Raw genomic sequence first — 14042 nt, forward strand, 5'->3', positions numbered from 1 at the left:
GTTGATGAATCCTGAGCTAAATTTAAAGAATTTAATAAAATAAATAAATAAATGGATCATCAATTTTACATTGAGACACACATTATTTCATTAAACAGGTACATCAGGTTACAATCACGTTAATTAGGTTTACAAGATTTCTTTGGTTAAGTTTTTGTTTACGTTTCAAAATTCAAAATTTCTGGTTTCGAAGATCACTAGTGTATTAGGCCTACTAATAATGGTAGATTATGAGTTCAAAATACAATTTTGTACATACTTCACCTCCAATGTAGTGATAAAGCATTCTGATAACAGAGGCTCCTTTGTTATAAGAGATGTCATCAAAAATCTCTTCAATTTCATTTGGGTGACCAACAGGAACCTGCAAGAATGTAAAATGCTGTTAGAGGAAGAAATTTTCACTATATATTCATATTCACAGTATAATTATCAACTTGTTGATATACTTTGTGACACTATTCATGTATATATTTCTAATGTACTTGATGAATAAAGATAATTTGAATTGAATTGAATTGAATTGTTTGTTGCAATTATTGCAGAACACATCTGCAAAGAAAACCCGAGTGAGAAATTATCACTTTTGCCGTGATTTCCAAGGAGTCAACAAACCTCAATAGGATGAGAGTTATTGAGACAGTCCAGTTGGAGCGCAGGTATGTACATGTCGGTGACAAACTGTGTCCAAATGTCGTACTCTGGGAACAGATGGGCGACACAAAGGAACTCAACAAATGAGGCGTAACCTTCGTTGAGCCACAAGTGAGTCCACCACTCCATAGTAACTAGGTTGCCTGGGAAACAAACACAAGGTGAGAGGAATAGTAGTGAGCAAAGTAAAACAAACAACCACTTTGTATGACAACTGTTGAAAAAAAATTTTATTTAGCTTATTTTATTTAATCACTTGTCGTGTACGTGTGTGTATTACATTGTAGGCGTCATCCGCTCTTAGAGGAGGTATTAAGAGTCACAAAACGATACTAAGGTAAGTTAACCTCTTATTTATATGTTAAGTGATTCGTGACTACACAAAAATGAAATTACCTTGTAGGCTTGAATTTAGATAAGTAGGCCTATAAACTTTAATCCAAATTCAATCAAACCTTACTGAGCACAATTGTAATGCTAAGAAGTCTCACACTTGGATATTTACCAAACCACTGATGAGCCAACTCATGTCCGACGACTAAAGCGATGAACTGTTTACGAACAGTGGAAGTATTCTCTGGGTCTACCAATAGACAGACCTCCCTGTACGTCACTAGACCCCAGTTCTCCATGGCTCCTAGAAACAGAAAACACAACAGATAAAACTAAGGCAGAATACTGAAAATCTGTAATGCGTTCTGTAAAGGAGTTGTAATCTCAGATTATGTTAAACCGCTGTTGAAGGGTCATCAGCTCCAAAAATATTTGTTCAGATACCAAGTTAAGTTGATAAAAAAACACAGCTCCAAAAATATTTGTTCAGATACCAAGTTAAGTTGATAAAAAAAACACAAGTCCAAGCTACCGTGATCCTTTGATTGTTACAACTTTGTTTAAGCCTTTACCAGAAAAAAAAACTACTATGCTATGTTGAAGCAAAAGGATATGACACATATTTCTTAAATTTGTATTTTTCTACCTCATTGGCACTTTTAAATTTTTGTAGGGGAACAGGCAAAACAATGGTCTTGTTACTATATACAGTTGAACCTCCTTAATCCTAACTAATTAGGACCGCAGGTTGTTCGGACTAGTGAATAATTCAGATTACAGAACATATTGTTGTTGTTACATAACATTAGCTAAAATAGATGTTAATTGTTTTGGGAAAATTGAAAAATGCTTTATAAAGTAAAATACAGTATTAATTTAATACAGTAGTAAACATAGTGAATAAACAGTACTGTACATTACAATGGAAACAATTACGTTGTGTATATAAAAAAATACAGTATACAATAAAGAACCACTGTACTGTGTATAGAGTACAGCAATGAGGCGTTCTGATTAGTGGACGTTCGGACTACGGGGGTTCGGATTAAAAAGGTTCTACTGTATTGTCATTAATGTCAAACTTTTGTTAGATGGCATTATTAATTGATAGCACATTGATAAATGAAACTTGGGTCTACGTTCTAGATACACTACGCTTGGGATAAAACCCAAGACCTCCAGATTCAGAGGTGAGCACTATACATATGTTTTACGTATATTTTAAAAGTTCAATTTGCATATTAATTAATTGTAAGTTTAATGTACTGTAGGAAAAACATAAATTGTGATATTTATGGAGAAACATTTGCTAGCTAATTATTGTCGATGTATTTAATTAAAACTTAGCGTGTTTTAAGAATAACTAAAGCAGATTCAATAACACCTTCTTAAACATATTTTTTTTATTAGTCTGAATTGGTAAGATACCCAACAGTATAATTAAGTTAATAGTTTCCAGGAGGAAAATAAATATTTACCAGCAGAAAAATCAGAAATGGCAATCAGGTCCATCTTTGGCAGAGGGTAAGCGATGTTGAAGTAGTCCTTGTAATATGGCAACACCTACAAACAAGTTTATTATGTAAATAGGCCTAAACATTTTTTAATTAAACAATACAACACTCTCACCTTATACAATGCATAGAGGGGAGTCTATTTCCGGCGCACCCCCTAATCATAAGAGTTTAGGACGGCTTTCCCAAATGTGTTTGAATAACACTCTATATAAAAATACCACTGGCATTGACATGGGAAAAAATACCCCTGTAGCAGCAAAGTTTTAAATGAAAATATTTTGATCACAATAATTCATGGTTCACTGGGTTGAAGCGGACTTGGGCTGGTACTAAAACTCATATTTAATCACTGATGAACTTAGCAGTGAATATTTGCCTAGGCCTACACAGTAAAACATAATTTCTGTGTATTTACTCTCCTGTTTTGTATTAAAGAGGTTTATGAAAAAGGAAATAAGATTTTAGAATCGACACAAACTAAAGCGTGAACAAACTAATGTGCTATACTTTATTAGGTTTGCTACAATAAAGAATCATTAGAATATGCCGTATGTAAGATTTTAAAGCATAAATGGAATTAAAAAATGGCGCATTGTATTCAAGGTTATAAAATAAGACTGAAATATAAAAAAAAAAATTTGTAACTTTGTTAGCAAAGTTTTTCCTTATGAAAATAAAATCACTTTCAATTTCAACACTAGGCCTAGACATGCAATTTTTACTATGAAAACCCCTAGTCAACAGTTTAGTTAACATTTAAGTACAGTTATCGTATCTTACCCTTTAAGCTGCCAGGATTATCTATCAATTTAACTATGAGTATTTTTAAAGATTTTCCCCCTCATCTTATGAAGAAGAAATATCCATATTAGACATAGAAGTTTAGGTTAAAAATAACACAATGCATGATCAAATGAGTAACTCACAAATAATCTACCCATCAACTGATTACTTTGGATGGATTTGAGTCACTCATTATGGCCAATTCAGCAAAAATGCAGTCTACCTTTGGGGCTTTGCTGTATGTTAATGTTGCTTACCTTAGTGGCAACATGCAGAGCAAACCTTCCTTGCTCCTTCTTCCCCACTGGGGTATAAACTCTCACTTTGACTCCGTCACTCGAAGTGTCTTCTATGTAGTCAAAGTCTCCAACGACCACTGCTACTAGATAAGTCGACATTATCGGGGTCGTTCCAAACTTAACAATTCTCTCCTCTCCTTCAATCCTGTCTTCAATTTCTGGCTAAAAGACAAAATAACTCATTGGCAAAACAAAATTTATTTCAAAACTAAAAAGACGAAACATGGTTTGAAATATTTTATGCACAATATTTTATGTTGAATTTAATTCACAGATTAATTTAGCCATGCAGCAGAAATGTTATTGTTATTAGTAAGCCTACTAATGTAAATGTCTATTACTCTATCCAATGTGAAAAAGATGAATTTTTTAAACAAATTAAATAATTCTGACTGTCCTGAGTTCAAAAACAACGTTATGAGTCAGAATGCACCTCTTAGACGTGTATGGTTTGGTTAAGGACATCGTCATTGGCATTAGAAATAGTCAAGTCTAACAATTCCAATGCGCAGTAGGCTAGCGCCAAGGAGCGTGTCTTGCAGTCTCTGCAACACGTATCTCCCCAAATTGTCAAACTTGGATTCCAGGTTACAGATATCTCTGTTAGATTTATGTTTTTCAGTAATAAAGGATCAAAGATTATATAGATACCAGCTCACCATATTGGACAAGGCAACTTTCTGTTGTGGTACGGCGAGGGTTATGTCAAAAGTGGCTTTTATTGCAGGCTCGTCCCAACAAGGGAAGCACCTCCGAGCGTCCGTCGACTCAAACTGCGTGACGGCCGCGTACCTCTCTTCCTCGCCCCTGCAACAAACACAAAACATACACGACGTTTACAGTGTTACCTACCATGTTGGAAATGACAGTACGAGAGATCACTGGAGCAGCCACAGTTATGTCAAAAGTCGCTTTTATTGCCGGCTCATCCCAACAAGGGAACATCTTCCTAGCGTGAGTGGAGCAGAGAAAAGTGACCGCAGCATAGCCTTCGGGTCTAGTAAACAAATGTTTGCAAATTACTCGGTACCATTGTTTAGATACAGGGGCGTTTCAAAATGACAGAGCAGAATATTTATTGCAATGAAGTAGGCCTATGATTTACGTGGTATTGAAGAACAAAGAATTGAATTTCACTGTTCTATCAGCTGATTGACAATTATTTCCTAATGTTGTTTATTTCCATTACAGTCAATTTGAAAAGCGTTGATTCCAAAAAATCATCTTGTGTTATGGAGTTTTGGAAACATGAGTCAATGATTCAAGTGCAAAGAAAGTTTTCAAAAGGCACTTTATGAATGACACAGGAGCTTCCTGGAAAATGGCCATGTACGTAACACAATAAAACCAACACCGGATGACCTCGGGCATCTGATGAGAATAAACACACACTAGACATCTGAAAAGGCTCTTCTATACAGGGTGTTTTTTTTAAAACTTGCATCTTTATTTATGTAAAAACCGCAATAGATAGAAATATGCAGTTTGCGGGAATCATCTATTGAAGTAGGGGGCCCAATTGTTTTGAATTCAACGTTACATTCACATTCCCCCCCTTTCCCCCCTGCCCTCAACTTATTTTTTTTAAATAGCAAGGTACCCCTTGTGACATATTAAATGAAAGAGCATGAAAAAAGAAAATGTTTGATGAAAAAAAATTAAAAATCGGTTCATAAATTTGCGAGATATTTCCCCCCCCTTCCCCGGAACTTGATAATTTTTTTAATAGCAAAGTACCCCTTGTGACATATGAAAGAGCATGAAAAAAGAAAAATCTATGACCTAAGAAAATAAGGTTATGGTACTCTTCATAAATGTTCAAATCAATTAACACGTTGAATGTAGCTGCGTGATGGCCGACTGCAGCCGGTGGTCCAAACATCTAATGCGCTGCATGTGTCTTGTGGCCAACCGCTAAGAGTTCTTAAAGGTCAGTTAGTTGTTATTGTATGTTTTTGTGTTTATTTCAATAAAAGTTGTTACTTAGTACGCCTACTAGGTTTTTTTGGGTGATTTGGTGTATAGGTTATAAAAAGTAAAATTAGTGAAAGTAACTTATTTCTTACGATGTTAAATATATACTTTTTGAGTAAACTTACAAACAATAATAACATAATCATGAAATAGGCCCTGGCCAGCCTCAACACCTTCCCTCCACTCACCCCATCACACTACCAGTTACAGCATAGTGAAAATATCAAGTGCAAAAGTGGTAGTGAAAAGCAGAGTACAAGTGATACCCAGGGTAATAATGATCTGCCAAAGACTCCCATTTCTGGCAGCAATGAGAATGATTTTTTATAGATAGGAAATTATTATTGTCAAAAAAGATACATTCAATTGATAATGAAAAACACATAAATAATAGTCAAAATAACATGGATGATGTTCATTTAACTAACAAAAAACGACTGGAAAGTCAAACTTTTATGAATTTGGATTTTGAAAACCCACTAGACATCTCTGAAAATGTATCTTTTTTGCCAAATGACTGTTTGAGGTGTAAAGATAGTACTGTAAATAATGTGAAAATGTTCAAAAATAACCCCTCCTCTCCTATTGTAACAAACAAACATTCCTCTAACGTTTTAATTCTCCATCAAAATATCCAGCATTTTTCATCTCGTACTTTATTCCTTGAAATCATTTTAGACGAACTAAAGCCCCATTTTGTTATTCTTAGTGAACACAAGCTCAATAATGATGAAATTAATTTTGCACACATTTCTAACTATAATGTTGTAAGCTATTACTGTAGGAAAACCTACTTAGGTGGAGGTGTTATGATTCTTTCTCGTGACTGTAACCACATTAAAGTAAAAAAATTATAATTCCTGCAGTTGAAAATTTGGTTAAGGATAAGTATTTTGAATGTTGTATGATTGAGGCGAGAGTTAATGATTTCATATTTTTATTGGTTGGTTTGTATAGAACTCCAGGATCTGTATACGAAAATATTTTTCTTGAAAAATTAAATAGTTTGTTAGGCCTTATTTTTGAAAAATATGAAAGACTAATTGTGGCTGGAGACATTAATATTAACGTTAAGTTTTCCAAGGGCTATCAGATATTCAATAATATTTTTAATGAATATAATATGCAATATTTGGTAGACTTTCCTACTAGAATAACATTAGAGGGTGAAAGTGCTATTGATAATATATTTACTACAATTCCTAAAAACAATCTTTTAGTATCAGGCCTAATAACTGAGCTCTCTGATCATGACGCTCAACTCTTAGAAATTCGGGACATCTCTTCCAAACAAAAGTTTAACAAACCTACTATTAAATCTAGTAGAAAATTCCTTCCTGAAAATTTAACCAAATTCAAAAATTATCTTGCACAGGAAACGTGGACTGATTTATATTTAGCGACTGTAGAGGAAAAATATGATGTATTTTTTAATATCCTTATGTTTTATTTTGATAGTTGCTTTCTTAAGTTAAAGTCTCGTGCCTGTTCAAAATCAAAAAATTGGATAACTCCGGAACTTAAGTTAGCTACAGATGAAATAATACTATTAAGCCGAGAAATTGGGGTAAATAAGGATAAGTTTTTAATAAAAAAGCTAAAAGACCTGAAAAGAAGCTACGCAGCCCAATTAAATAGTGCTAAACGACATTATATCGAAAGCAATATAAGAAATGCCAGTAATGTCTCAAAAACTACTTGGATATTATTAATAGGGAACTAAACAGAAACCGAGTACGTGAAAATGAAATCCAATTAAAAATTGGCAACTTTGAATACACTGAACCCGATGATATATGCGAAATATTTAATGATCATTTTGTAAGTTTGGTAGATAGGATTGGGGACTTGTCTTTGGGAGCTCTTGGTGCAATCTCAAATCCTGCAAATTCAGTAAAATGTTATTTAAAGCCTGTTGATGAAGCTGAAGTAGACAAGATTTTTTCTTCTTTTGAAAACAAGTTTACCTGTGGTTTTGATGAAATTCCTATGCCTGTTTCAAGTGCTAAAGATGTTTTAGCTAAACCATTGGCTCATTTAATCAACTCTTCTTTAATTTCAGGAATATTTCCAAGTAAATTAAAAATCTCTAAAATTAAAACATTACATAAATCTGGTAGAAATAAGGACCCTTCTAATTACAGACCATTATCTATTTTGCCATGCTTATCAAAAATCTATGAGCGTGCCATGCATTCACGATTAATGAATTTCTTAGAAAATAATAGCTTATTTGATACTGAGCAACATGGATTCAGGCCCGGTAAATCTGTTGTCACTGCAACAAATTGATTTGATAGAAACTATAATTGATGCTATTGATAAGGGTGAGAGCACTGTCAGGGTGTTTATGGATATTAGTAAAGCATTTGATAGTGTCTGCCATTCAACATTAATTTCAATTTTAAAAAGTTTTGGTTTTGCTAACAATGCTTTAAATTGGTTTCAATCTTACCTTGAAAACAGATTACAGGTGTGGTCCTATAGCACCGAATCCCAACTAGCCGAAAGACAAATAAGTCCTAAACTGCCGAATGCAATAGTGCCGAATTCTTTCGGCAATTTGCGACGATTTAAACTTTATTTCGGGAGTTTAGGACTCTATTGAAAATAGTTCGGCACATTAGGATTTATAAGTGTCAAATACCCGAATTGTTATTTCTGTCCTAAACTGCCGAATCTTAATCTAGCGAAACCATATTCACCATCAAAATGCCGAAAACTTTCTTCGGCGTAGTACGACTTAAGCGTCCCAAATCGCCGAAAGATCTATTTGTGTTAATTTGTCGAAAGAATGCATTAAAAGTCGTAATCTGCCGAAAAATAGAACATTCCCCCTTCTTAAAGGGGAGGAGCAACAGGAGCGATCGAGGGGTAAAACCATGGCGTCGGTGCCCAAAGTCTCCGCCCACAGCAGCGTTTCCCACCACCCCACCCTAGTACATTCGGATTAACTTTCGCCAAGCACGAAGTATTGTAGTTGTCTTGCTATTCACCGATTAACGAGTAGACGTCTACACACATGTGTCATATTCCGTTCAACTTTTCGTTTTTCGAATAGCAAATGTTCGTTTACTTTTATAAACTCGCAATCGCGAGTCTTTATATGCATGCAGTTATTTGCTCAGTACTCAGTGTCAGATGCAGTTCAACGAGTAACCTGAGAAACTTAGAGGCGGTTCGCGAGTACGGGGTTTCGTGGCCCGCGGTTATCGTTGTTCTCGGCCAATTTTAACCGACGGCCAAAAAATGGGTTCACAACATAGAGCGTTAGCCGAGATCAAGCTTAGCCGAGACCAACGCTGACCGTCGCTCAACAGCAGGGATTTAACGGGGAACTTTTGTTATAAGGTTGGCAAAAGCCACGTGGGCTACGGCCGAGCCGCCAAAAGGATGACGTGATAAATTATTATATCTACAGTATACAGAGTGTTTACTGATATTGCATAAAAAGGTTGTGAACTTAACTTGGACTTAAATTAATTTTATACTAAAGTTTTAAGTTACTGGATTACTCATTGAATTATGAAATGAATAATACACTTTTACTGACATGTCATTGAATCGGGAAAATACAATGATGTTTTGAATAAAATTTGTTAAAACAAACCTTGGTAATGTTTGCAAACTAAATTTAGATCACCATTTATGTTCAAATTTAAGACATACTTATCAGGTTTGCAGTTTTATCCAAACATTCAAAATATTTTACAAAATGACTGTTATTTATCTGTTATGTATCAGTAATTTGTGAAAGAAAAAAAAATTGGAGTAACAACTGGCTATTATAGGAGTCGAGATGCCCTCATATGTAAAAAATAATAATATAAAACATAAATGATTTTGTTTAAAAGCGATCGCAATATATGTGACGTAGATATGTTTCTTTTATTGAGAAACAAATAAATATTGAACATTAGTAATAGCATTGACTTTATAAAGTCAATGGTAAAAGGCTAAGTGATATTAGAATATTTCATTACAGTACTTACTGTGTAGAAGAGTGGAATTTCTAAATCAGATGGCAGTAGACACCCTAGTTAGTATTTCGCACTTTTTTCAATACCTCAGCATGTAGCTACAAATAAATAAAAGATTAAAATACCTGATTGTTGTCTTGTGGCCCAAAGTATTGTCCTATACGGATCCAACGATGGCGCTCGCGCTGAATTGTACATAATCCACTAGGACAATACTTTGTACCACAAAGGTGACAATCAGGTATTTTAACCTTTTATTTATTTTTCAATCAGTTGGTCCAGAAACACAACAACAAAATATTAAATGTAGCTACACCTTATTTCACTGGGTTTACTCAGACTTAAGCATGAGAAATCTTAGGTGTAAGAAAACAGGTTATAATTTAATAAACATTTTTGTAATACAACGTTTTGTAGTAAAATATAATTGACGTTATTATAGTAACCAACCAAAAGAATTCCAATTGAAGCAAATAACATTATGACAGACTAATAATGCAGGATATCGAGTAGTATTTGAGTAAAGTGAAAAAATTGTTATTGCTGTTTAAAAAGAATAATGAGTAAAATTTGTATTTAATTTGGTAACAATTGTGGTAGGCTATATAATGTTGGCTACCTACCTTAACAATGGCGAATATACACATGGAAAACTTTAAATGCTGATATGTGTAAATCAGAAAAAAGATTGTTAATAACACTCTATAACAAGGCCAGCTTCTGAAAATGGTAAAATATTTACAAGAAGAGTTTGTTATTTCAAACTGTTATTAACAGCGTGAGCATTGCGATTAGTAACGTAAGCTTTTATTTCGATTTTTTAAACTTATAGCAAATTAGGACTTACATTAGTTTTAAAATACCTTCTTTTTTACCAGTACTAAAGATTGCTTGATTTCTAACAAAAGATTCATTATTTATATATAGTTAATTAGAAGACGAAAAGCCAACAAAAAATTTCTATGTAGGGTAATAAGTAATTTAAAACGAAGGAAAAAGTAAGGAATGTTAAATATTAAAACTGACTTTTCAGAAGACGGGGCATTGAAGCCGCGTGATGTTGGTACCAATGGCAACGCATAGTAAGCGGCGGTCAGGTTGCCAGCAAAGATACTAAAAAGGTCCCGAACGCCCCCTGACCGCCCCTACACCATACTATCAAGCATAATGTTACAGTATAAGGGTTCAAGTTAAGGGAAAAATTGAAAGGAACACTTATGTTAGCGTATTGTTTTGCACATTTTCTGTTTTCTTAAACTTCTCTAGAGAAAACAGAAGCAGCTGCAACAATAATGAGCTAATAGCCCAGTCAATAAAGGAAAAAATATTGGTTTGTCGGGAGTTAGATTAAGGATGATTTTTTCATGGGTGATTGTTCATCACATAAGGAACAGTACCGGGGGACCGAGCCTTGTTTTGGTTGTGGCATAGACTAACCAACACCAAGTAGACTTAACATCCCATTGTAAATTTTGAAGCTCGGTTTAAGTGTCTAGTTCTGTCCAGTGCACTGTCGATGTCATGTTTTGTTTACAATTTGTTTCTAATTTTTTTAAAGTTAGTTTCATTATTTGTGCTTTAGATAAAACGTGTTGCTTAGTCTATGGTTCAATATACTTTAATACTATTAAGCATCAAGTAGTGGGCATTGATTATATATCCAGTCAGCGTTTATCTTCAAATAGCAGTTGTAGAGGGTAAATTCGCTTCGTTCACCTTCTAAATATGAACTTTAGATAGTTAAGCATAAAATAGTGGGCATTGATTATATATCCAGTCAGCGTTACCTTCAAATACAATTTGTAGAGGGTAAATCCGCTTCTTTTAACTTCTCTTAATGAAATGTAGATCTTTAAGCATAAAATAGTGGGCATTGATTATATATCCAGTCAGCGTTACCTTGAAATAGAAGTTGTAGAGGGTAAATTCGAATCGTTAAACTTCTCCTAATGAAATATAGATCTTTAAGCATAAAATAGTGGGCATTGATTATATAACCAGTGAGCTTTATCCCGAAATAGAAGTTGTAGAGGGTGAATCCGCTTCTTTGAACCTCTCTTAGTGAAATGTAGATCTTTAAGCATAAAATAGTGGGCATTGATTATATAACCAGTGAGCTTTATCCCGAAATAGAAGTTGTAGAGGGTGAATCCGCTTCTTTGAACCTCTCTTAGTGAAATGTAGATCTTTAAGCATAAAATAGTGGGCATTGATTATATAACCAGTGAGCTTTATCCCGAAATAGAAGTTGTAGAGGGTGAATCCGCTTCTTTGAACCTCTCTTAGTGAAATGTAGATCTTTAAGCATAAAATAGTGGGCATTGATTATATATCCAGTCAGCGTTACCTTGAAATAGAAGTTGTAGAGGGTAAATTCGAATCGTTAAACTTCTCCTAATGAAATGTAGATCTTTAAGCATAAAATAGTGGGCATTGATTATATAACCAGTGAGCTTTATCCCGAAATAGCAGTTGTAGAGGGTGAATCCGCTTCTTTGAACCTCTCTTAGTGAAATGTAGATCTTTAAGCATAAAATAGTGGGCATTGATTATATATCCAGTCAGCGTTACCTTGAAATAGAAGTTGTAGAGGGTAAATTCGAATCGTTTAACTTCTCCTAATGAAATGTAGATCTTTAAGCATAAAATAGCGGGCATTGATTATATAACCAGTGAGCTTTATAGTCTTCACCACTTAATCGGCAGATAGGGAAATTGTCATGGTACATCCGTCTGGACGGGTTCTCAATAGGATTTCACGAAGTGAGCTGGCGTTCAATTTCTGTTGAAGTCTAATGTTATTCATATCTCATGCCTTTACTTCTTGTTGAAACTGAAATTAATAACCCTTTCTGTTATTGAATATTAGCCTACTTCAAATGAACTAGCCTAAGTTAAGTAAAAATTTCACATTGTTAATTTTAAGGCTAATAAGGCATTTGCTTTGTTGGATGTGGTAATTTTGAAGTTGTCAACTTATCATTTAATTTATTTATTTGAGTACAGTCCCGCAGAGAATCTACAATATTATCAGATGAATAACTATATTATATAGGCTAAATGTGTATCCAATTCAATATTAATATTGCATCGATTATTTTAAACCTAATGATTAATAAAAACAATAAATAACAAATACATTAACCTTAAATCATTTAGTCACAGTTTGTGGTTTTAGTTTTTATTTTTTATTAAATATCACAGTTTTTTGTTGTTGTTAATGTTTATATTGATTAAATATCAAAAAAATCGTAGACCTAAACAGATCACAACCCTATTCAATCTTTACATAATGAAAAAGCATAGAAACGATATATTGAATTAGATAATTATCAATTTAAATCGTTAGTCATCCGATAACATGTCGCAGGTTCTCTGCGGAACTGTACCCGTTTATTCATGTAAATTTGATAAATCAAGCATAGGCCTAGGTGACCTAGCTAACTTACTGTGAGATCGCACATTGTTTTCTGTATCAATCAAATGTGTAATATTTGGTAATTGTAAATAAATAAATAAAATAAAGAGATCCTAGGCCAAGATATACTTGGACAAAAGCAAGTACTATGTATCGATTTATTAAGGATCCGAGTCATAGGCCCTAACTTAGGTAATTCATAAGGATTAAGACTAACTAATTAATGTTTTAGGATTAGTTTCAGGGCATTAGAGACTTGAGGTTCTAATGTCAGTATAGGACTTAGTTAACTCTTAAACACACAACTGTAAGGATCTAAATAAATTATTACAGAGAATTAAGAGATTACCTTACTCACCTTGGATAGGCTGTATTTGGTTGGCAAAAAACAAAAGGTTAGTAATATGTAACAAGTAGATAAACAATGGTAATATCTTCTGGGTTCAATAGTCAATCAATGGCCATATCGAGATTCGAGTGGAGATGACTTTTGTGGGTGACGTTGATCTGTTTGGCCCTGGTCTGGTCCTGGTGTCTGACTGAAGTTAGTTATTATACTGACCGCAGTTCGGAAGGGCGCTAGTGAACGGGTGAACTTCCTGGGCTGGCAGCGATGGCCGGCCATGATGTACTCTTGCAGCGTATTGGTTGTAGATCAGCCAATCGGACACGTCGGGCGGATGGTGGGGCTTCTATTGTTCGGGTGGTTGGCATTTTTTGGTGTCAAATAGCCGAAAGTAAGTTTAAATCGTCTTAAATAGCCGAAAACAACAAGATTCGAGAGTTTAGGACTTATTTCACTTTCGGAGCTGTTGGAATGATTCTTAATTCGATACCTTAACACGTTTGTACTGTTTTTTCGATGGATTAGGATTTTAAAATATATATTTCGGCAGTTTAACACAAACATCTCTTTCGGCAATTTAGAACTTTAAATTCTTATTCCGTCGAACGTGATATTCGGCGAATTGGGACTCAAAACACAATTCGGCACTATAGGATTCGGTGCTATGGCACCTTCTCCAGATTACAATATGTGGAAATTAATCATATAAATAATTTCAACCAATTAAGAAATGTAAAA

General features: G+C 34.2%; 1 protein-coding gene across 1 annotated transcript in view; it reads right to left on the reverse strand.

The window, feature by feature from the left end:
* The window catches only part of LOC129002054 (puromycin-sensitive aminopeptidase-like), a 58858-nt gene that overhangs the window by 21497 nt on the left and 23319 nt on the right, over nucleotides 1–14042 (reverse strand). Inside the window, exons 3-8 of the mRNA XM_054429566.1 lie at nucleotides 4246–4393; nucleotides 3545–3748; nucleotides 2466–2550; nucleotides 1160–1291; nucleotides 616–797; nucleotides 260–364 (exon numbers count right to left, since the gene is read on the reverse strand). Coding sequence (XP_054285541.1) covers nucleotides 260–364; nucleotides 616–797; nucleotides 1160–1291; nucleotides 2466–2550; nucleotides 3545–3748; nucleotides 4246–4393 — 856 coding nt within the window. The remainder of the gene's footprint in view (nucleotides 1–259; nucleotides 365–615; nucleotides 798–1159; nucleotides 1292–2465; nucleotides 2551–3544; nucleotides 3749–4245; nucleotides 4394–14042) is intronic.

Source organism: Macrosteles quadrilineatus, unplaced genomic scaffold (assembly GCF_028750875.1).
Source record: "Macrosteles quadrilineatus isolate MER2022 unplaced genomic scaffold, UCM_ALF_1.0 Scaffold_9__3_contigs__length_116548681, whole genome shotgun sequence".
Classification (NCBI taxonomy): domain Eukaryota; kingdom Metazoa; phylum Arthropoda; class Insecta; order Hemiptera; family Cicadellidae; genus Macrosteles; species Macrosteles quadrilineatus.